General features: G+C 46.7%; 1 protein-coding gene and 1 pseudogene across 1 annotated transcript; both read right to left on the minus strand.

Annotated features, from left to right (window-relative positions):
* LOC120846257 overlaps positions 1-17415 on the minus strand; it is a 28512-nt pseudogene extending 11097 nt beyond the window's left edge.
* A 4664-nt stretch (positions 17416-22079) lies between these two features.
* LOC121832893 lies at positions 22080-22829 on the minus strand. The gene has a single exon (XM_042293519.1). It carries the CDS (start codon positions 22827-22829, stop codon positions 22080-22082), a length of 750 nt encoding a protein of 249 aa, XP_042149453.1.
* Positions 22830-24478: the final 1649 nt, after the last annotated feature.

Below are 24478 nucleotides of genomic sequence, written 5' to 3' on the forward strand. Positions count from 1 at the left end.
GACTTCAACGCCGGGAACGTCACAGAAGATGCATGGGTCGGTACTGGACGCGGTAGTTTTTTTGTTTTTTTCTTGAGAGTCAGTAGGCTAATTTTGTTTTAGAGCGCAGCTCTTAGGCACCCGTTTCTGGCTTGAGTGGCGTCGCCGTCGGCGTAACCACGCGGTGCATTATGGGAAATGTCCTATAATGCATCGTGTGGGGAGGAGGGAGGGGAGGAAAAGGAGGAGGAGGAGGGGGAAGAGAACAGAAGAGGGGAAGGGGAGAGGAGGTTGGAGGAGGAGGAGGAGAAGAATTAGAGCTGCTCATTAATTCGGCATTACAGGGTGTTGTAAACATCTTTCATTTTTTTAGTCCTACCTTATTTTTGTATGGGAACCACGTGTTCCCCGTCTCCCTATCTAAGCCTACCACATGTAGGCTGAGAAAAGAGCTATGGCGACGGCTTCCTGGATACGAGTCGAGCCCGCATTCCTCGTAGAGGGAGGTTTCTCCCTCGCCGTTTTTGGGTGAATCTGCCTCCGGCGCACCCTTGGGAATGATTGTAGATGCGACCCACTTGCGGGCTAAGCCACACCACCTACCCCGGGCGCATCTATTTTCCGTAGGCTAGATAAGCCAGCCGCGAATGGTGGCAGTGACTCTCTTTTTGGGGGAGGCTCTCCTCTCGAGCCTTTTTCTTTTTGTGCTTCCCGTCCTCCCACGAATTTGCCTAATACGGCAGCGGGGGCCCCCTCCAGGTGAATGTGTCTAATATGATAGCGCCGACACTTTTCCGTTCTTTTCATTTATTAGTTTTGCCGACGGGCACAGCGTGGTGTCACTGAAGCCAATAAACCCGCTTCTTTAAGAATTCTCGTGTATCGGAGTGGTTCCTCCCCTCGGAGTCCATGGCAGCCTTCAAATAAACCCGGCCGTAGCATTCCCCAACATAGAGCTACGAAGTGGGATCGACCTCATGGTGCAGTAAGGTAAGTGGAATTCCACATCTTAGGAATTTGGGATCTGCTACACACTCATATGAACGAGGAGTAGTGCCTCCTTAGACAGGCCTTCATGGACTGCATTTTGAAGCCAGACCATGAAAGTGTGCCCCTTTCGTTGGTTAGGATAGCTTCCAACTCCAGAGGGAATGGATACAATTATTCTATCAAATATTAGGCTCCATTCTGTTTAAGTATTTTTCTATATTGTACTAGAGATTCGTGATTTGGAACACACCCATATACCTGAGAGGTAGTGCCATCCAGGAGTGCCTTTATGCACCGCAGAAAAGCCAGACTGGGAAAGGGGGTGGTATGCCATTTTCGTTGCTTAGGCTAGCTTCCTATTCTTGAGAGATAGATACAATTATTTGACAAATAATAAGCTTCATATAGTTGAAATATTTTGATATGTTGGGATACTTAGAGATTCGGGATCTGGAACACACCTATGCACCTGTGTAGTAGTGCCTTCACGATGTGCTTCGTGCACAGCAAAGAATTGAGAACACGAGAGTGGGCGGTATGCCTCCTTCGTTGGTTAGAATAACTTCCAACTCCTGAGAGAGTATGATACTTAGAGATTCGATATCTGGAACACACCCATATGCCTGAGGAGTAATGCCTCCCCAGATGTACCTTCAAGCACCGCAGGGGGAAGCCAGACCGTGAAAGTGGACGGAATGCTCCTTTTGTTGGTTAGGCTAGCTTCCAACTCCTGAGGGTGGATACAATTATTTGACAAATTATAAGCTCCATTTGGTTGAAGTATTTCAATATGTTGGAGTACTTAAAGATTTGGAGTCTGCTACACACCCATATGAACAAGGAGTAGTACTTCCCCAGATGGCCCTTCATGCACTGCAGAGAAGCCAGACCATGAAAGTGGGCAGTATGCCCCTTTTGTCGGTTAGACTAGCTTCCAGCTCTGGAGAGAGGATGGATACAATTATTTTCCAAGTAATAAGCTCAATTTAATTGAAATATTTCAATATAGTGGGGTACTTAGAGATTCGGAATCTGCCACACACCCATATGAACGAGGAGTAGTGCCTTCCTAGATGGCCCTTCATGCACTGCAGAGAAGCCAGACCATGAAAGTGGGCAGTATGCCCCTTTTGTCGGTTAGACTAGCTTCCAGCTCTTGAGAAAGGATGGATACAGTTATTCTTCAAATAATAAGCTCCATTTAGTTGAAGTATTTCGATGTAGTAGGGTACTTAGAGATTCCGGATCTGTCACGCACCCATATGAACGAGGAGTAGTGCCTTCCCAGATGGCCTTTCATGCACTGCAGAGAAGCTAGACCATGAAAGTGGACAGTATGCCCCTTTTGTCGGTCAGACTGGCTTCCAGCTCTGGAGAGAGGATGGATACAATTTTCCAAATAATAGGCTACATTTAGTTGAAATATTTCAATGTTTTAGGGTAATGAGATATTCGGCATCTGCGACACACCCGTATGAATGAGGAGTAGTGCCTTCCCAGATGCTTCATGCACTGCAGAGAAGCCAGACCATGAAAGTGGGCAGTATGCCCCTTTTGTCGGTTAGACTAGCTTCCAGCTCTTGAGAGAGGGTGGATACAATAATTTTTAAATGATAAGCTCCATTTAGTTGATATATTTCAATATTTTGGGCTACTGAGAGATTCGGGATCTGCCACACACCCATATGAACGAGGAGTAGTGCCTTCCCAGATGGCCTTTCATGCACTGCAGAGAAGCCAGGCCATGAGAGTGGGCAGTATGCCCCTTCTGTCGGTTGGACTAGCTTCCAGCTCTTGAGAGAGGGGGGATACAATTATTCTTAAAATAATAAGCTCCATTTAGTTGAAAAATTTCAACATTTTGGGGTACTGGGAGATTCGGGATCTGCGACACACCCATATGACCGAGGAGTAGTGCCTTCCCAGATGGCCTTTCATGCACTGCAGAGAAGCCAGGCCATGAGAGTGGGCAGTATGCCCCTTTTGTCGGTTAGACTAGCTTCCAGCTCTTGAAAAAGGATGGATACAGTTATTCTTCAAACAATGAGCTCCATTTAGTTGAAGTATTTGGATACAGTAGGGTACTTAGAGATTCCGAATCTGTCACACATCCATATGAACGAGGAGTAGTGCCTTCCCAGATGGCCTTTCATGCACTGCAGAGAAGCCAGGCCATGAAAGTGGGCAGTATGCCCCTTTTGTCGGTTGGACTAGCTTCCAGCTCTTGAGAGAGAGGGGATACAATTATTCTTCAAATAATAAGCTCCATTTAGTTAAAATATTTCAACATTTTGGGGTACTGGGAGATTCGGGATCTGCGACACACCCATATGAACGAGGAGTAGTGCCTTCCCAGATGGCCCTTCATGCACTGTAGAGAAGCCAGACCATGAAAGTGGGCAGTATGCCCCTTTTGTCGGTTAGACTAACTTCCAGCTCTTGAAAAAGGATGGATACAGTTATTCTTCAAACAATAAGCTCCATTTAGTTGAAGTATTTGGATACAGTAGGGTACTTAGAAATTCCGAATCTGTCACACACCCATATTTATTTTTTTTTCTTTATTGAACTCAACATTGCAGCACAGAATGCTATGTCATTACAAGGAGCTCACGCCCAGCGACTTGTGGGCGAACCAAAGTTCTCTCATGTTCTTAATTTTACTGAACAAGTGTGACCACTCAGGCGTAGTTTCTGGTGTTCTGCAATACACCGTTTGAACCTCGTTTACAATATCGATAAAATGCTTCTGTACAGACTTAATTTTTGGGTCAGCATGCCGAAATTCCATTCTTGTTTTCCAGATACTAAACAGGCCGAGTATCATAAAAAGGTCATAGGGCACAGTGTCACTTTCTTCAACAGGTAAATACCTAATGGTCTCCGGGGACAACATAAAATATTTTTTCAGGGTCCTTTGAAGAATGTCCCAAAAAAACACAGCATCCCAACAATAAATAAAAACGTGTTCGATGGTTTCTGGTGTCTTACACAGGAGACAATCCGCCTACCACGGAACAAAGATTCCCTTATCTCTTAGCCATGGCTTGACTGGCAATGTCTCGCTGTGCAATTTAAAGAAAAAGGACTTTACCCCTGGTGGAACACACATCCTTTTCACACGCTGGAGCACATCTTGACCCGGACATTGGCTGTACACCGATCGATACAGTGGCGCAGGGAAAAGGAGCTCAATCAGGTCACGACTGAGCTTTTTTTTAGTGACACTACCCAGGTAGTCCATTGAAAAACGCGCTCGCAAAAACAATACAGCGTCTTTCACTTCTTTTAAATAACCAGAAAAACAAGGGGGTTCAGTACATTCACTAGTCACCAACACTGCCGGCAAAGAGTTAGCCAGTCTCACCTGGATAATTGCACGTAGGAAGGGATGATTCTGGTCGCGTAGGAAAAAGAAGCGCGAAACAATCTTACGGACGAAGAGATGCGAGAGGCCAAGGCCTCCCGACTTGACGCTCCGGAAAAGGTTATCTCTTCTCATCCTCTCCCACCCGGACTTCCAGATGAGAGTGGCGAACACCCTATGGAACTTTTGGATACTCATCCGTGTGCATGCCAAAACTTGCATAATGTACCAGATTTTTGCAATCAAAAAAATATTACACACTGTGGCGCGCGCAAAAATTGACAAGTTCCGACTGACCCAAGTGTCCGCCTTCGTCTTTAAATCTTTTGCGAGTTCCGTCCAGTGCGGCGTGCTAACTTTGTAATATTCCAAGGGAACCCCAAGATATGTACATGGCGTCGCTTCCCAATTAAAGCCTGCAAAGTAATGTGGTTTCAAAGCCCACCTTCCGTGCCACACCCCACAAAATTTCCCCCAGTTCACTGCCGCTCCTGTGGCGTTACAATATTCTTTCGTGAGGACGACAGTTTCCATGACGCTTTCTTCGTCTTTACAAAAAATAGCCACATCGTCAGCGTATGCGGACACTTTAACTTCAACATTATTGAAAAGAAACCCCCGAATATTCTTGCTAGCTATCACGCTCACACAGAAAGGTTCAAGGTACAGAGCAAATAGTAAAGGTGAAAGGGGACATCCCTGCCTGACTGACGAAAGCACTGCAACTTTCTTAGAAACATTATTATTTAACACCAACCTGGTGGTACAACCTTTGTACGCAATATCCACGCCCTTTAGGACAACTTTGCCTACATTAACATGCAATAAAATACTCTTTAGAACATCATGCCTAACTCTATCAAACACTTTCTCCAAGTCTAATTGTATCATTGCCACTTTATCCCTCCCAACAGCCTCAAAAATGCTTCTCGCTATATGTATGTTAGTTTGAATGGCCTTTCCTTTAATGCCACATGTCTGATGATCCACGATGAGGTCCCGAATGACACACTGGAGCCTACGCGTAATGATCTTAGTGAGAATCTTGTAGTCTATGTTACATAATGTAATCGGCCTATATCCCGTCACGCTGAGCCTTTTCGACAAGTCCTCCGACTTCGGTATCAGTATGGTGTGGGCCTCCACAAAGGAACACGCTAGACAGTAGTTTTCGAATGACTCATTAAATACGGCCAACAGTACGGGACTAAGGGTATCTTTAAACGTTTGGTAAAATTCTGCACAAAGCCCATCCGGCCCCGGGGTTTTCTGTCTAGCTAGCGAATCTGTTGCTCGTTAAACCTCTCCTGGCGTGATTTCTCCCTCGAGCCACGTTGTAACCTCCTCATCCAACTTGGGCATGAGTGACAAAAAATCTTTAAATTTACGAAATCCTACGGGAGTCGGTTTTTCCCCAACAAGTTTCCCAAAGTACTCAACAAAAGCTTCTTCTATAACATCTTTGTCGCTGCTAATTTTCCCTTTATATTCTATTTTTCTTATTTCTCGAGTCAGAGCATACTTCTTTTCCTCAGCCAGAGCTCGTTTAGTCGGCTGTTCTCCCAACAGAAATATCTCCGAGCGTGCCCGCACGACTGCCCCTTTATACTTTTCATTGTATATTTGATCTAACTCCATCTTAATGTGCCGAATGTCATCGCCGCAAGTTCCAGGGCGCTCACACTCTACTCGACACAATGCGTTAAGGTTATGATTATAATGCAATTAAATGCAAAGGTGCAAGCGATCTGGACAAGAATGATCCGGCGTTAAGGTCTTGCTTCAACTGCCTTCGCGAGCTCGAGCTTGGAAAGTGATTTTACTGGCCCTTTCTACCGCGGCCAACTTAACTCCCTCTTTGAATCCTTCCCAGGCCTCCCTGATACAAGTCCCTTTTTCGGCCACACCCCGCAACAGCTCAGCGACAGTGGTTGCGAAAGGTTTATCATTTAAAAGTGTTCGGTTTAATTTCCAAAGCTGCCAGTTAAAACAAGACGCTCTGCTTTCTTTCCTGCCAATTTTTACGCTTACGAGGCAGTGGTCAGTAAAAAAAATGGGCTGGACACGGTAGCCGTGCACAGTGTGCAGTACGTCAGCTGCAACATAAATACGATCTAAACGAGCGTTTGACGTATTTTGAAAATGCGTATACCTTACGCCACTTCTTACGGTGCATAAGGCACCGACGTCCTCGAGCCCACACACATTTACAATTTCTTTCAAAAGGCTCGAACTGCTGTCACCACTCGTGGTCGCTCCAGTACTATCCCGCTCGTCACAGACACAATTAAAATCACCAATGCATACGACCACTTTGTCACACTCCAGATAATTACGTAGATCCTGAAAAAAGACTTCTCTATCCTTCGCGTTGTTGGGAGCGTAGATACATATCACTCGCCACTGGACATCTGACAGCGTAAAATCACAAGAAATGAACCGCCCGCATTCATCGATAACAAATTGCAACTTTTTATAGTTCACGGACTTCCTTTAGAAAGGAAGACAGCCCCCGACCGACCCGCGGCATGACTAGCGGCAACTTCATATCGCCGGAGATAAGGCCTCAGCGCTCTCTCAATGTGCTCTTCTGTCTGCAATTTAGTTTCTTGCACCGCAAGAAAGGCCGGCTGCTCGTCCTCTACCAGACGCTGCAGTTGGTACTGCTTCCTCGACGAGGCCAACCCACGGACGTTTAAAGTGGCGAAACTAAGGGACATATTACTATCACGGTGCTAAAATAGAAGGCTAGGCTACGATACAAAAAGCCGCTTAAAACAGGTAAACACATACAAAAAATACAACACTCTTACTTGTACTAGGCCGCCTAAGCAATATTACTCAGCCGCAGTACAGTTCCTTCTATGGAGCCTTCGGCACGTGGCCCTCCGGTGGTCCTTGCAGGGGGACGTGGCGTCGGCCCCTCTTGAAAGCCACCGTCTGCCACCTCTGGAGCACCCTCTTCTGCAGGTTCTGCGGTTGACCGGGCTCCTGGGTTGGTGTCGGTTCCAGGGAACGCTTGGCACAGCCGCCCACGGCGTCCATCTCGCCGTCCTTCTGGTCGTTCTCCCTTTCAACGGCAGCCAGGGTCGACTCTCGGCGGGCGTAGTCGTGCCCGCGCTCGTCTCCCTGGAGGGCCGAAACGCGTGCGACGTCGTCGCCCACCGGTTTCGAGGTGTCCGTGTTATCTGCGGGGAGCTCGGCCGTGATGGACGTCTCGGGTGGTGGGACGACTACGGTGGTCTCGGCCCGTCCCTGAGGTTGGCTGCCCTCCGAGTTTCCGCCTGCCGCGTCCTCAGCTTCATCCTGGTCCATGAGGAGCTCCGAGGCGTCGTCCTCAGGGCCGCCGTTAGCCACGTCTGCATAGGTTTTCTTGCAGTCGTCGCATAAATGTCCGAAACGCATGCAGCTCTCGCAGCGCGGCACTCGGCACTCCCTACGAATGTGGCCGGTTCGACAGCACCTGAGGCAGAGCGGAGTTCTACCCGGGGCCAGCACCAAGGCCGTGCAGCCTGGGAGCCGTAGTTGGTGCGGCAGGTTCTCGAGCGTGACGCCTTCCCTTAGGGTCAGCCTCACGACTCGAGTGGTCGACTGCACACCTCCTATGTGAAGGAAGAATAGTACCCCCCAGAAATGCTGTTATGCGCTGCAGGGAAGCCAGTCCATAAAAATGGGCAGTATGCCTCTTTCTTTTGTTGGGCTAACTTACAACTCCTGAAAGAAGATGGATACAAATATTTGACAAATAATAAGCTCCGTTTAGTTGAAATATATCAATATGTTGGTGTACTTTGTGGGTTTTTCAGCTTTACCCCTAAAGTTCTCATTGAGGTAAATACTGAATCCGTAGTCCGCTCTCTGCGCAGATCGCGGGACCGAACCAGCAACCCGTCGGCTTCCTGCGCCGCCGGGGCCAACAACTGCGCGGGGGTCCGCCCGCCCTTTGACTTCGGGACCCGCGCGGCGACGGACAACGCTCTGACCAGGGACCGACTGATCCCGTCCTCCCGTGACAAGTCCCAAGGGCCCTACGAACCACCTCCATCAGGACACTGTGCCACGGTGAGCGAGTGACTTCAACGCCGGGAATGTCACAGAAGATGCATGGGTCGGTACTGGACGTGGTAGTTTTTTTTTTTGAGATTCAGTAGGCTAATTTTGTTTTAGAGCGCAGCTCTTAGGCACCCGTTTCCGGCTTGAGTGGCGTCGCCGTCGGCGTAACCGCGCGGTGCATTATGGGAAATGTCCCATAATGCATCGTGTGGGGAGGAGGGAGGGGAGGAGGAGGAGGAGGAAGAAGAGAATAGAAATGGGGAAGGGGAGAGGAGGTTGGAGGAGGAGGAGGAGGAGAAGAATTAGAGCTGCTCATTAATTCGCCATTACAGGGTGTTGTAAACATCTTTCATTTTTTTAGTCCTACCTTATTTTTGGATGGGAACCACGTGTCCCCCTCTCCCAATCTAAGCCTACCACATGCAGGCTGAGAAAACAGCTATGGCGACGGCTTCCTGGATACGAGTCGAGCCCGCATTCCTCGTAGAGGGAGGTTTCTCCCTCGCCGTTTTTGGGTGAATCTGCCTCCGGCGCACCCTTAGGAATGATTGTAGATGCGACCCACTTGCGAGCTAAGCCACACCACCTACCCCGGGCGCATCTATTTTCCGTAGGCTAGATAAGCCAGCCGCGAATGGTGGCAGTGACTCTCTTTTTGGGGGAGGCTCTCCTCTCGAGCCTTTTTCTTTTTGTGCTTCCCGTCCTCCCACGAATTTGCCTAATACGGCAGCGGGGGCCCCCTCCAGGTGAATTTGTCTAATATGATAGCGCCGACACTTTTCCGTTCTTTTCATTTATTAGTTTTGCCGACGGGCACAGCCTGGTGTCACAGAAGCCAATAAACGCGCTTCTTTAAGAATTCTCGTGTTTCGGAGTGGTTCCTCCCCTCGGAGTCCATGGCAGCCTTCAAATAAACCCGGCCGTAGCATTCCCCAACATAGAGCTACGAAGTGGGATCGACCTCATGGTGCATTAAGGTAAGTGGAATTCCACATCTTAGGAATTTGGGATCTGCTACACACTCACATGAACGAGGAGTAGTGCCTCCTTAGACAGGCCTTGATGGACTGCATATTGAAGCCAGACCATGAAAGTGTGCCCCTTTCGTTGGTTAGGATAGCTTCCAACTTCAGAGAGAATGGATACAATTATTCTATCAAATATTAGGCTCCGTTCTGTTGAAGTATTTTTCTATATTGTACTAGAGATTCGTGATCTGGAACACACCCATATACCTGAGAGGTAGTGCCATCCAGGAGTGTCTTTATGCACCGCAGAAAAGCCAGACTGGGAAAGGGGGTGGTATGCCATTTTCGTTGCTTAGGCTAGCTTCCTATTCTTGAGAGATGGATACAATTATTTGACAAATAATAAGCTTCATATAGTTGAAATATTTTGATATGTTGGGATACTTAGAGATTCGGGATCTGTAACACACCCATGCACCTGTGTAGTAGTGCCTTCACGATGTGCTTCGTGCACAGCAAAGAATTGAGAACACGAAAGTGGGCGGTATGCCCCCTTCGTTGGTTAGAATAACTTCCAACTCCTAAGAGAGTATGATACTTAGAGATTCGATATCTGGAACACACCCATATGCCTGAGGAGTAATGCCTCCCCAGATGTACCTTCAAGCACCGCAGGGGGAAGCCAGACCGTGAAAGTGGACGGAATGCTCCTTTTGTTGGTTAGGCTAGCTTCCAACTCCTGAGGGTGGATACAATTATTTGACAAATTATAAGCTCCATTTGGTTGAAGTATTTCAATATGTTGGAGTACTTAAAGATTTGGACTCTGCTACACACCCATATGAACAAGGAGTAGTACCTCCCCAGATGGCCCTTCATGCACTGCAGAGAAGCCAGACCATGAAAGTGGGCAGTATGCCCCTTTTGTCGGTTAGACTAGCTTCCAGCTCTGGAGAGAGGATGGATACAATTATTTTCCAAATAATAAGCTCAATTTAGTTGAAGTATTTCGATGTAGTAGGGTACTTAGAAATTCCGGATCTGTCACGCACCCATATGAACAAGGAGTAGTGCCTTTTCAGATGGCCTTTCATGCACTGCAGAGAAGCTAGACCATGAAAGTGGACAGTATGCCCCTTTTGTCGGTTAGACTGGCTTCCAGCTCTGGAGAGAGGATGGATACAATTATTTCCAAATAATAGGCTACATTTAGTTGAAATATTTCAATGTTTTGGGGTAATGAGAGATTCGGAATCTGCGACACACCCGTATGAATGAGGAGTAGTGCCTTCCCAGATGCTTCATGCACTGCAGAGAAACCAGACCATGAAAGTGGGCAGTATGCCCCTTTTGTCGGTTAGACTAGCTTCCAGCTCTTGAGAGAGGGTGGATACAATAATTTTTAAATGATAAGCTCCATTTAGTTGATATATTCCAATATTTTGGGCTACTGAGAGATTCGGGATCTGCCACACACCCATATGACCGAGGAGTAGTGCCTTCCCAGATGTCCTTTCATGCACTGCAGAGAAGCCAGGCCATGAGAGTGGGCAGTATGCCCCTTTTGTCGGTTGGACTAGCTTCCAGCTCTTGAGAGAGGGGGGATACAATTATTCTTCAAATAATAAGCTCCATTTAGTTGAAATATTTCAACATTTTGGGGTACTGGGAGATTCGGGATATGCGACACACCCATATGAACGAGGAGTAGTGCCTTCCCAGATGGCCCTTCATGCACTGCAGAGAAGCCAGACCATGAAAGTGGGCAGTATGCCCCTTTTGTCGGTTAGACTAGCTTCCAGCTCTTGAAAAAGGATGGATACAGTTATTCTTCAAACAATAAGCTCCATTTAGTTGAAGTATTTGGATACAGTAGGGTACCTAGAGATTCCGAATCTGTCACACATCCATATGAGCGAGGAGTAGTGCCTTCCCAGATGGCCTTTCATGCACTGCAGAGAAGCCAGGCCATGAAAGTGGGCAGTATGCCCCTTTTGTCGGTTGGACTAGCTTCCAGCTCTGGAGAGGGTGAATACAATTATTTTCCAAATAATAAGCTCAATTTAGTTGAAATATTTCGATATAGTGAGGTACTTAGAGATTCGGGATCTGCCACTCACCCATATGAACGAGGAGTAGTGCCTCCCCCCAGATGTGCTTTCGCATACTGCAGAGAAGCCAGATCGCAAAAATGGGCGGTAGGCCTCTTTTGTCGGTTAGGCTAGCTTGAAACTTGTGAAAGAGGATGGACATAATTATTTGGCAGGTAATAAGCTCCATTTAGCTGAAATATTTGAATATATAGGTGTATTTAGAGATTCGAGACCTGCTACACACCCATATGAGGGAGGAGTAGTGCCTTCCCAGGCGTGCCTCCGTGCACTGCGAAGAAGCCTGACCGTGAAAGTGTACAGTATGCCCCTTTCGTTGGTTAGGCTAGCTGCCAACTCCTGAGAAAGGATGGATACAATTATTTGACAAATAATAAGCTCCATTTAGTTGAAAGATTTCAATATTTTGGGGTATTTAGAAATTCGGGATTCGCTACACACCCATATTCTCAAGGAGCACTGTCCCTCCAGACGGGCCTTCATGCACTGCAAAGAAACCATGAGCGTGAAAGCGTGCCGTATGCTCCTTCGTCAATTGTGTTAGTTTCCAGATAGTGAAAAGAACGGATTAGGTCAAGCTATTTCGAGCGAGAGCTCGCTTTCACGGCCGTGCCTTCATGCACTGCGAAGAAGCCATGAAATGAAGCTGGGCTGCATGCCTCATTGATCGATTTGGATGGAACTCCTAAAACGCTTCTTGGTATCCTGTGCGATACTAAAAAGCCGTTAACCTCTGTTGACCATCACAACGCGACAAGATTCTTCTTATTTTCAAAATCATTGCGTAATGTAGCAAGAAAGAAACCTTCAATTTTTGTTGCTAAAAGTTGAAACATACTCATGCTCAACTTAAGAAGCGCAAGAAATACAAGGACGAGGAAGTAGGATCAGAGGCTCCGGAAGTCTTTCTTTGGAGGGGGGGCTCGACATCCCAGAAATCCTCAAGGTGAGGTTGGTTCCAGGTTGACATTAATTGCCATATTTGAATAAAAACATATTAATGCAGCGCGTTCACATATTCACGCACTTATCCATAGAAAACAAAGTAAAACAATGGTTCAGTAAAATAACAGTAAGGAGCTTGCACTGACAACTCATACAATGACTGGATAATCACTTAATCAGCCGCCCTATGTGTTCTTTATTCTTTTCTTTTCTATACCAACTTTTACATATCAACCGCAGCTGTGCCTATGCCAAATTGGCTATGTCTAAAAAGGAAAACGTACGTTCTTTTAGGGATTCTCGGGGAACCATGATGTATTAACGCAGACGTAGACAAACTAGTGTTAAAAGTTTTACACAAAACCCCGAGACTCGCGGAAAAGAAAGGACAACACAACACGAAGTCTCAAACACAGCAAGTTGGACCATCGAATTCTCAACTGGAGGCAGAGATGGCGTACATCGGTATGTGCCACAGGATCACGTACATCGACCGTGATCGCTTCGGACTCCTGGCGTCAATGCAAGTTGGGGGGCATCACAAAAGGAAGGCGCTGAAGGATAAGAGCTGTGTTTGAGACTTCGTGTTATGTTGTCCTTCTTCCCCCCCCCCCCCCCCCCCCCCCCCACAGTCTCGGGGTTTTGTCTAAAAACAATATTTTAGCCTGAATGAACCGGTTGCATCCACCTAGTGCTTTCAGGTTTCACGATTTATGAATAGCATCGATCACGCATCTTAAAGCTAAGGGTGCTAAGTGATACTGTCAATATTGCCTGCTTGTAACAGCCTTTTTTTACTTTGGTTTGAAAAAGGAAGTCGAGATAAGGATAGGTAAGTACAGTGCTCCTCTCCAGCCTCAATGACGTCACTTGATTTCCCAGTTATTGAGATATTGCCGCTTGCTAAGAGATAAATCGGATAACGGACCAGCTTGAATGCCTCCTCTGGATAGGGTATACCGACAAGTCAAAGTGTCACCAGAAAGGGCTATCTCGTGGCGGCGTTAGGGTTGGGGGAGGCTGTACCAGCCAGTCTCCTTCCTGCGAAGTTTCCATTCATACTCGAAAACCCAAACCCCTTTGGCTTTCGTTCGTGCGGAAATCCCCCTTTATGTTGTGTCTCGTGACGCCTTCACAGTTTAGGAGCCTCCGCGTTCATTTTCTTGCAGAACAGAAGGTTCATCCAATCACAGCGAACAACGAAGGAGTTTGAGCTAACAACGAATATCGGAATAGATGCGAAGGACTCCAAACAGGAGTCCTTCGCATATGGCAGCGTGACGTTGAGTGTGCAAACGTATTATGATTTGAAACACTCGTTGAGGCAAGTGACAACATAGCTTCCACTGCATTAATAGGGCGCTTGGTACCAAAGTACGACGGTAAAGAACGTCGTACGTCACGGGCAAGGCATATAAACAATTAGATATAAGAAATCCAAACCACAATAGGACAATCATGCAAGGAAAACGTCATGCCCAGTGTCGCAGTGTACAAGGCATTGTGAAGTTTAATCTTATTCCAATCGTGGTAATTCGCTAGAATTGTTCAGTTGTTCGTGGTGATTTTCTACCGTAACCATCATCATCATAATACATTTGTTTGAGACCTGCCTTCTGGTCGCTGAACCCCCGCTTTTCGTGAAAGTAAACGCTCTGTGTTTTTTTTTTTTTTAAATTTTTATATTTATTATTGTACTCCGAAGCCTTGATTGTAAGTTGTTTTGAAACATGTAGTGCTTGGAGAGAATATTAATAAAGAATCGTTTCCAGCAAAAAAAAAAAAAAAAAAGAAGAATTAAGTTGCAGCGCGACGTGTGCAGCGCTTTTGAATCCGACGGTTGCAACAAGAGAGTGGATCATTCCAACCATTTAACTACTTACTGATTTCCGCCTCAAACGCATTTTCCTAATAGGATGTTAAACTGAGGTTATAGAGGCGAAAAACAAATACCAGAAAATCATGAGCTCGCATCGCCACTGCCCAGTGGCACGCACACATATTTTTGTATCAACGCAGCCACGACTGGTGATAGCGCTAGACTTGGATAGTCACTGTAAAAACCGATATTCATACACTCGTGGGCCACCGTTTTTAACTGCTTACGTCCTCGTGTGCGCATCGGGCCCTCGGGTGCGCATCGGGTCGGTTCAAAACACTTTATGGAGTCTAAGATTTTGGCACTGCGCAGCGGCTAAGCGCGGCCGATAGATATCATTTCCATGCGTCCACCGAAAAAGGCATCCACCAAAAAAGGACACGACGGAGTAAAAACGGTGGATGCGTGTTATGTGAGATTTACAAGCTACATCACAATGATCTCGCGAAATAATAGCATCTCATTTACGCAGACACAGAGCTCCAGGCCAGCTACCAAATTCCTCTTTCCTGTCGGCTTTTCTCAATATTTCTCCTGAATTTTGTAAACACGTGTCACCTCCTACCTCACCCCCCTGCGGGCACAACGCCGCATGAGCGCAAGTTCATGCGGCGTTGTGAAGCTTTCGCCATCGAAGGCGCCTTCGATGCTTCGATGGCGAAAGCGTGAAGCTTTCGCCATCGAAGGCGCCTTGTCACAATTGGGAGCTCGTAGCCTTTCGCCTCTTCTAAGCACTCCCAAATCCCCACTCAAGCTAACCAGCCCCCCCTCTCCTAATGATGGCCTTTAGGCGCCGCGGTAGTACCGCCTGCCTGTTTTGTCCGCGGGCCAGAAGCATCATGCATCTTCTGGGTTTCTTGCTTCCACACGGGGGAAGCAGACAAACGCTCGCCGACGTCGTCTTGTCGGAATCCATTCAGTTCGCTGTCCCCTCTTTGCTCGCTCTCAACTGGTTGTCAATCAGGTTCATGAGTCCTGCCTGTCATTTTCTTCTGGTTTTGACTTTTCAAGCAAGTCTCTCCTTCGCCCCGGTGCTTTTTGTGCTTGGCGGAGATGAGGCGGGTGGTAGGTCAGCATGCATAGAAGGGTCATTTCATTTTCATTTAATTTATTTCGGTTCAGGAGAGACGGAGGTACAGCAGATAGGCCGAAGGCCCATAACAGATAACCTGCAAACACGCAAACTAAAAAAAAAAAAAAAAAAAAAAAAAAAAGGGAGGGGGAGGGGGGGCTCGGCAGCTCGGTCCTGAGGAAAGGAGGGGCTCAAGCCCACCCTGCCCCCCCGCTTCCGGAGCCCCTGAGTAGGATGACAAGAGCGCTCTTGTCTGTCTACTTCCTCGTCTTTGTATTTTTTGCGGTTCTTTAAGTGATCATGAACCAACTGGCCCAAATTGATACCTTAATACTCATGCATCGATTTCGAATCGTTGAATCATTGATCGACTCGCTCCGGCAATAGGCCCATCTCGACTTTGCTGTTTTCAGTTTTGGACAAAAGACACACTCGTCGACACGGGATTTTCAAATAAAACGTTTATAAACACCTTCGAGCCAGAGTGAGCTGCCTTCGATCGTTCCCTGCAATATTCTTATTTCACGCGTCCTTGTTCACATTATATTTCATTATTCTGGATGATACGAAACGCCAAAAACTTTCTCGGTGTTCTGGATCTAAAACGACAAAAAACCTGATAGGGAATTCAACCGCTGTCAAATGATACAATCTTTGGAGAACTCGCTTCCGATTTCTATCGGTAAAGCGTTCAATGCCGCACTTCTGGCGTCGCCGCACTGGCGGATGCCATAATACGGGGCCACAAACGTTCTCGGTGAATTGAAATACGCCATCCGCGGCACACAAGAACACAAGACGCGCCCCAAGTCAGATACCCAGCACTTTGGAGCAGGGGCGTATATCCATTCGAAGTCCCGGGGGGGGGAGGGGGGGGGGGGGGAGGAGGAGGGGCGATATACAGTTCGCGGTGGCAGCCACCTTAAAAATAGCTTCCCATAAAAAAAAAAAAATGTAACGCAAAAAGAACACAAAAACAGACCCAGTTTTTTTATATTGCAGTACTGAACATCATGATTTCGAGTGTCGGTGATGTACATATCACAAAATGGTGATTTGGAGTCTTGTTTTGTTTTTATACAAGTAAGGGTTTAAATAAGTGAGGATACCGGTTCGTCAGTGAGCCTATTTATAAATACACGTTGATGGTAAGTTAGCTGTACACTAAATATAATGCTCGCATGCGAACAGTGTAGTGTTTGAAAAGCGGGGCGTCTGATGTGTCCTCGGTAGATGAGAAATTCAGCCAGCACACTACGGGCATACAAGCATTGAGGCCGCATTGGCTGCGCGTGCGCCGAAGTGTTATCAGAGGCAGAAAGCTGGCGGCCAATATTGAGAAGGCTGGAGTACGGAGGAGTTAGACCGCTGCTGAAAGGGTAGAGTCTCAGCCACCGCATGGAGCTGTGGTAGAAGGGAGAAACAATCCCTCATTCGAGGGCCGTAAAAGAACGCGCCTGTTCGCTCTTGTCGGCCTTGGGAACGGGGCTTCTGGGGCGCAGTAATTAGGGAGTTTTCGTAGACTCCGCTACGGCTGTCCGGAACGAAGACGGAAGACGCCACTACTGCGCATGCGCGGCGCTAGGTTTGCCTGCAGAGTCCCGGATCCCGTAGCTGGTTGCGGAGAGCCGTTGCGGGACAGCGAAAACGATCTACAAAAACTCCCCTTTAACCATTTCTACAGACCATTCACAATTCTGAATCTCCACCACTCATGGCCGGTTCACTTTTGGACAATGCAGTTCCGCTAAACCAAATTCACACCAAGTCATCAACCCAACCGACTGGCGGGGTTTGGAGCGTTTGACGACGTTTTGCAGCGATGCATTGTGAAACGGCCGTCGGCCGCTCTCAGGTGCGGCTGTGTGTATGTTCTTCTCTTTTTTTGGCCGCGTCGGATGTTTTAAAGCAAGAGCAGTCATGGATGGCATTAAATAAAGACATTTTCTCAACTGAACTCACCGCCCCACACACAGGAAGAGAGGCGTGAGAGAACCGCAGTCACTGCCGGCTTTGGCTTTTCCCTCACACGTGGCATTCCGCGCATGCATGATTGAGAGCTCGCCACCTACTCCCCCCTTTTATTATGTCATAGCTAGCCGATACGGGTCAAGAAAGTAACAAAGAATATTAAGAACATTTTTTTACAGAGGACATTGATCACGGCAGTCCATCTAGTGGGAAGGAGAAAAGAGTAACCTCTGACGTCTGTGTTTATTCGGGCAACTCTCGTCCCAGTCGTCATGAGCAATCTCCGGCTTTAAAAATCCAGCTTGTCGAAGGATCTGCCCTCGACTGATCTCTTACATATATTCCGATTTTTAAACAACGATGGATGTTTCCGGGTAAAACTAAATTTGATCAGCTGAATGCAAGCCCCGGACAGAGGCAGACAGCACGCTAAAACTGACTATTTTATTGAACTTTGGAATAGAGCAAACACACCACGCATTACCTATCAGAGCCAAGTTGTATTTTTTAAGTTTGGTTGATATGAGTGAAAACTATCGAAGATGATGGGATAGATAAATGGCAAAGTCCAGAAAAATAAACGGCCAGAAATTTACTAATACCAAAAACAGTTAGAGCCTGGATCTATTGCCAACGTTAATGAATCCGTACGTAGGCGTTGATCAGTAATTGTCCCCGGGAATCAATTGTAATCGGTTGGTTTTGGCTGGTTTTATTGTGCGTAGATCAAAGGTAAATACATTAGAAATATAACAGAAGGAGGTCCCAGAGTCAGAGACTGGAACGGGACCTCCTGTTAATGGTAGCAATAATAATAAAACAAATTTACAGCAGTCAGAATAGAAAATAAATTATAACATGAATAAGTGAAACACAGAACTAATTGCAGTGATATAAAATGAACAAAATAACAGTAAGTTAAACACTCTGTGAGGAGTGTCTGGCGAAGGACTATGCCAGGCGCACGTGCCGCGCACGTGCCGCGAGAGGACGAACACGGAATGGGAAAGACGACGAGGACGGACCGGGGGAACGTGCAGTTAGGTTCTGGGATTAAGGACGGACAGTAAAGGTTCCATCCTAACAAGTGGGGGCTCGTCCGGGATCGAAGATGGACAACCTGGAGGTGCCAGATGAACTGATAGCCCGCCTTTTGAGACAAACCGACGGATCCGTGATGCAGCGGGAGCGAGCTTCTGTTCAAGTGCGCCAACTGCTACTGACTGCTGCAGTGCCCCCAGCCAACGAACCCGAGGTGAGCGCGGCTGCAGTCCACCCGTCTGGCGGCCCTCTGCCGAGAATTGCGGCGCAGTTGCCGAAGTTCACAGGCTTCAGTGATCGACAGTCGCCCGAAGAATTTATCAAGAGGCTAGAAAACTTTTGCTTGATTACGGGAGTCACCACTGAAAACCGTCTCAGCCAGGTCGTTCCGGCTGCACTGGATGGGAGCGCCAAATTATGGTGGCGTTTTATCGGTAACTTCGGCAGTTGGGATGATTTCAAGACGGCGTTTCGTGCCGAGTTTGCCTCAATCGACGCCAAGCGACGTCTAAAGGACGAGTTGAGACACCGCACTCAACACCCCGAGGAGAACCTCAAGGAATTCATTTACACCATCGCCGAATTTTACGAAAGAATCGGGGAAGAGGTGCCCGACTCAGAAAAGGTCGACCGCGTGCATAATAATTATAAACTTATAAATAAAATAACACTGAATAAACAGAGCAAGGTTATAACAGTTGGAATTGCAAATCACTTTTGAGAATAAGTGAAATGCAGTACTAAATACAATAATATGAGAGACAAAATGGCAATTATCAAAAAGAGAGATACACAATGACGTCATGACAGCAATGTATGACTAAAAGGACTGAAGAAATATGCGAAGTTTCTGCTTAAACACGTGAATTGATGGTGATTGCTTGATGGCTAAAGGTAATGAATTCCACACAGCCGTGGCTGAGAAGTTGGTGGTAAATTTACCATAGTTAGTCCTAGGCTTAGGCAATAACAAGTTATGATGAAATGCGAATCGAGTTATCTTATGCTGTGGAAACTGATTATCGTTAAGAAGTGTTAGAGCGAGTTTGCCGATCACGAAACTATACACAAGTCACCCGAGGGTATGTTTATTTAAATTGCTAACAGATAAAATATTAAAAGCACGGAAAAACCAAGAAATATCAGATGAAAAGTGACTAAAGGTGATGATACGAAATGCTTGATTTTGGACGTGCTGCAATGGAGACAAATGTGTGCGATAAGTATTTCCCCACGAAGATATGCAGTAGTTAAGATGACTATGTATAAATGCGTAGTAGAGGGAAATGAGCGTATCGATGTGGAAAAAGGCGCGTACTTTGATTAATGCTCTTATGCCGAATGCTGCTTTTCTAGTTAAGGAGTTATTATGCCTGTGGAATTTTAAATGAGTGTCTAATTCAACTCCAAGAAATACAACGTGGCTTGCAGCCGTCAATACATTAGAGTTTAAGTGAACCGATGGAAGCCCTGGAACGATTTTGTTGGTTGATGTGAAAATGACAAAAGTAGATTTAGAAGCGTTAATGTTCAGTATATTACGCCGACACCAGTTAGCAACATTGACAGCGTCAGCGTTAATTTTGAGTAACAATGAGTCAAGGCTGTTATCGGAAGTAAAGATGGTAGTATCGTCAGCGTATAGTAAACAGTCAGAAAAATTAATGCACTGAGGAAGGTCGTTAATATATATTAGGAACAACAGAGGTCCAAGAATGGAGCCCTGGGGGACGCCAATATTAGTAGTTCTAAAGTGGGAATCGGCATCAGAAATATAGACGACCTGTTGTCTGTCCTGTAAATAGTTGCTAATTAATGCTGGTGTGGGACCAGTTATACCAATAGCGTCTAGTTTTGCAAAAAGTATATTATAGTTAATTGAATCAAAAGCTTTAGAAAGGTCAATAAATAAAGCACCAGCAAATTTACCGCAGTCTATGGCTCTTTTAATATCATCAGTTAAGGAAATTAGTGCCAGGTCAGTTGAAAAACCAGCCCTAAAACCAAACTGACGGGGCGACAGGACGTTAAATTTTGAGAGGTAGCATGTGAGACGTATAACAACTAGTTTTTCAATAATTTTGCTAAAGAACGAAAGAATTGCAATCGGACGATAGTTAGTTAGTTACAAGGCGCGTATCACCCTTCTTAAAAACAGGTATTAGCTTAGCTACTTTCAATACGCTAGGAAAAACGCCAGTTTTAAATACGAGATTTATAATGTAGGAAAGAACGTCACAGATTAAATGAGCTATTAGTTTAATATGAAAAGAATAAAAGCTGTCAAGACCAGCACTTGTTATTTTTAGGTTATGAATGACAGTGCGGACTTCAACAGGAGATACGGGAAAAAGAAAGAAGCTATGAGGTAAGCGCTGATAATGGTGGTCGTGATGAATAAAAGGCTGAGGATGATCAGTGAAAAATGAGTCGCTAAAAGCGTTCGCAATGTCAGATAAGTAATTGTAGGTAACGTTGCCAAATTGAACAGAATTTATGGGGGCAGTCGTGGTCGTCCTGTTCATGAACGAGTTTAGTATTCTCCATTGCTTTTTGACGTCGTTACCAGCACGGTGAACTTCATTCTCGTAAAACCTTCGTTTAGCATCTTTAAGCAGCCTAGCTAGTGTATTACTATAATTTCGAAAACGAATCTTTAGCGGTAAATGAAAGGGTTGTCTTTTAGCCTTTTAATATAGGTTATCTTTTTTTCGCAGGCACCTCAGCAGACTAAATGTCATCCAAGGGCTGTAAGGAGTCAACGTATTCTTTTTACATGTGGTTATTGAAGAAGAAGCAGCCAGAGCCCTGGTAATAATGGCACAGAGCTCGTCAAAGGCAACCTCAGGATGAGTGACGTTAGTTACTGCTGACCAATCAGAGTTAGATATAAGCTCAACAAACAATGAAGTGTTTACTTTCTTCCTTGTTAGGCATACGTCGTTCTCATGGGAAACAAAATTCAATCGCACAAACACAGGGTAATGATTTGTGATAGAAACTTCGATAACGCCAGCGTCCGGAGATGTTAATAGATTAGACAGTGCGTGGTCAATTAGTGAAGCCTGTCCGCTGGCAGTGCACCTAGTTGGAGTGGTTATGAGACATTCGTAACCGTTGCCATTTAGACAGTTAATGTATTCATTATAACAAGAAGGGTTAGTATCGATTAGGTTAATATTAATGTCTCCCAAGATGATGACGTTTTTGCGTTCGATTGATAGTCTATGGAGCACTTCGCTAAGCGCTAAACAAAATTCACTAGTGGAGGATGATGGTGAGCGATAAATGCATCCAACAATAATGTTTTTTCCGTCTTGCGAAAAGAATGATTCATGGAATTCTGCCCAGACAGATTCACAGCGAGGCAGGTTAGGCGTTGGGTCATGTCGACGATGATAATGAAAACTAGAAGAGATAAATATAGCAGCCCCACCATGACTACTTCCAGCGCGATGGCAATATTCGGCTGAGTAAGAAGGAAAATCGTACAAGTTTTTATCGGATATACTCAGCCAAATTTCGGTAAGGCAAATAATAGAGAACTGATGCCGAACAGAAGATAAAAAGTTAGTAATGTCATCGGTGTGCTTGCGCAAGCTGCGCGCGTTAAAATGAATCAGCGATCTGCAAGGTAAAGAAAAGTAATGTTCTAGTTCAGAAGGTGAGACGAGCGATGCCATTATGAAAGTTTAAGAATAATTCAAGTGAAAATCGAAAGGTCTGAATCGGACGCTACGCGAAAGACGCGGCTCGCAGTATTTTGGCGAGCTTTGATATGGCAGTTATCAGTCCAAAGGAAGAGCCAACCTTTTTCCTTCTTCAGTGTTAGTGCCTTGAGAAATAACCGCTTGTTTTCAGGAGACAAATGTTCGTTAACGAAGACAGACTGCATATGTTGCCCCGAGAAACCCAGTGCGCGTGTGTTCAAACGCGCCTTGCGTGCTTTCTTGACAAACTCATTCTTTTTATCGCGGGAACAAAAGCGGGCGATGATGTTCTGGTGGCCATTTTTAGTTGGTACACGATGAACTATGTCTAGATCGGTGGGTGAGACGGGGCAGTCGACCTTTTCCCCAATTGCGGCCATTACGGCGACGCAATCCTCGCCTTGGGTGCAAGGTACCCCCTTGATTTCGACGTTGTTCAGTCGGGAGTATTGTTCGAGCTCTGCAACTCTTTTCCTCAGTGCCTCATTTTCGATTTTCAGGGCTTTGTTTGAGGTGAATAGTTCCATCTGTTGGCTACGCGCTTTCTCAACAACATCATTCAGAAGTTGAAGACTACCTGCCATTTCAGAAACCTCTTTTCTCATGCCACCGACATCTAGACCCGCATCCTGAAGCTTAACTTGCACTTTCACAACCAGCTGTTCAACAAGCTTATTCAGATTATCACTAAACCGTGCCTCCAAATCTTCAATTTTCTTATTCAACTCGACACAAGTAGGCATCGTAAACACTCAAAAGATACAGGGGACACGGCAAACAAGAACAGTAAAATAGAACTCGCAGCAGCAGCGGTGAAGGAAAAACACTTGTCAACGTGAATAGCTACGTAGATATGACAATTCACTAACCTGTTGATAGTAGAAAACACACTTAGCAATGTGCTCTTGACCACAACCGCTGCTGCTATGAGGCCGGTGTTCCTCGAATGTTGATATATAAGGCGATGGCAGAAGCCCACGCACGCGCAGACGTGATGGCTCGGATGCGTCGGGACGAGCTGCCTCGTAGCGTTGGAGAGCGGCTCAGGCACGTGGTCGAAAAAGGGCGCGTACCGAAGATGACCACGGAGGCCGAGAACGATGAAACCTGGTGATAGTAGAAAACACACTTAGCAACGTGCTCTTGACCACAACCGCTGCTGCTATGAAGTCGGTGTTCCTCGAATGTTGATTTATAAGGCGATGGCAGAAGCCCACGCACGCGCAGACGTGATGGCTCGGATGCGTCGGGACGAGCTGCCTCGTAGCGCTGGAGAGCGGCTCAGGCACGCGGTCGAAAAAGGGCGCGTACCGAAGATGACCACGCAGGCCGAGAACGATGAAACCTGGTGAAAGTAGAAAACACACTTAGCAATGTGCTCTTGACCACAACCACTGCTGCTATGAAGCCGGTGTTCCTCGAATGTTGATTTATAAGGCGATGGCAGAAGCCCACGCACGCGACGACGTGATGGCTCGGATGCGTCGGGACGAGCTGCCTCGTAGCGCTGGAGAGCGGCTCAGGCACGCGGTCGAAAAAGGGCGCGTACCGAAGATGACCACGCAGGCCGAGAACGATGAAACCTGGTGATAGTAGAAAACACACTTAGCGATGTGCTCTTGACCACAACCGCTGCTGCTATGAAGCCGGTGTTCCTCGAATGTTGATTTATAAGGCGATGGCAGAAGCCCACGCACGCGCAGACGTGATGGCTCGGATGCGTCGGGACGAGCTGCCTCGTAGTGCTGGAGAGCGGCTCAGGCACGTGGACGAAAAAGGGCGCCTACCGAAGATGACCACGCAGGCCGAGAACGATGAAACCTGGTGATAGTAGAAAACACACTTAGCAATGTGCTCTTGACCACAACTGCTGCTGCTATGAAGCCGGTGTTCCTCGAATGTTGATTTATAAGGCGATGGCAGAAGCCCACGCACGCGCAGACGTGATGGCTCGGATGCGTCGGGACGAGCTGCCTCGTAGTGCTGGAGAGCGGCTCAGGCACGTGGACGAAAAAGGGCGCGTACCGAAGATGACCACGCAGGCCGAGAACGATGAAACCTGGTGATAGTAGAAAACACACTTAGCAATGTGCCCTTGACCACAACCGCTGCTGCTATGAAGCCGGTGTTCCTCGAATGTTGATTTATAAGGCGATGGCAGAAGCCCACGCACGCGCAGACGTGATGGCTCGGATGCGTCGGGACGAGCTGCCTCGTAGCGCTGGAGAGCGGCTCAGGCACGTGGTCGAAAAAGGGCGCGTACCGAAGATGACCACGCAGGTGGAGAATGATGAAACCTGGTGATAGTAGAAAACACACTTAGCAATGTGCTCTTGACCACAACTGCTGCTGCTATGAAGCCGGTGTTCCTCGAATGTTGATTTATAAGGCG

The sequence above is a fragment of the Ixodes scapularis genome, unplaced genomic scaffold (assembly GCF_016920785.2).
Source record: "Ixodes scapularis isolate PalLabHiFi unplaced genomic scaffold, ASM1692078v2 PGA_scaffold0__279_contigs__length_252992795, whole genome shotgun sequence".
Classification (NCBI taxonomy): Eukaryota; Metazoa; Arthropoda; class Arachnida; order Ixodida; family Ixodidae; genus Ixodes; species Ixodes scapularis.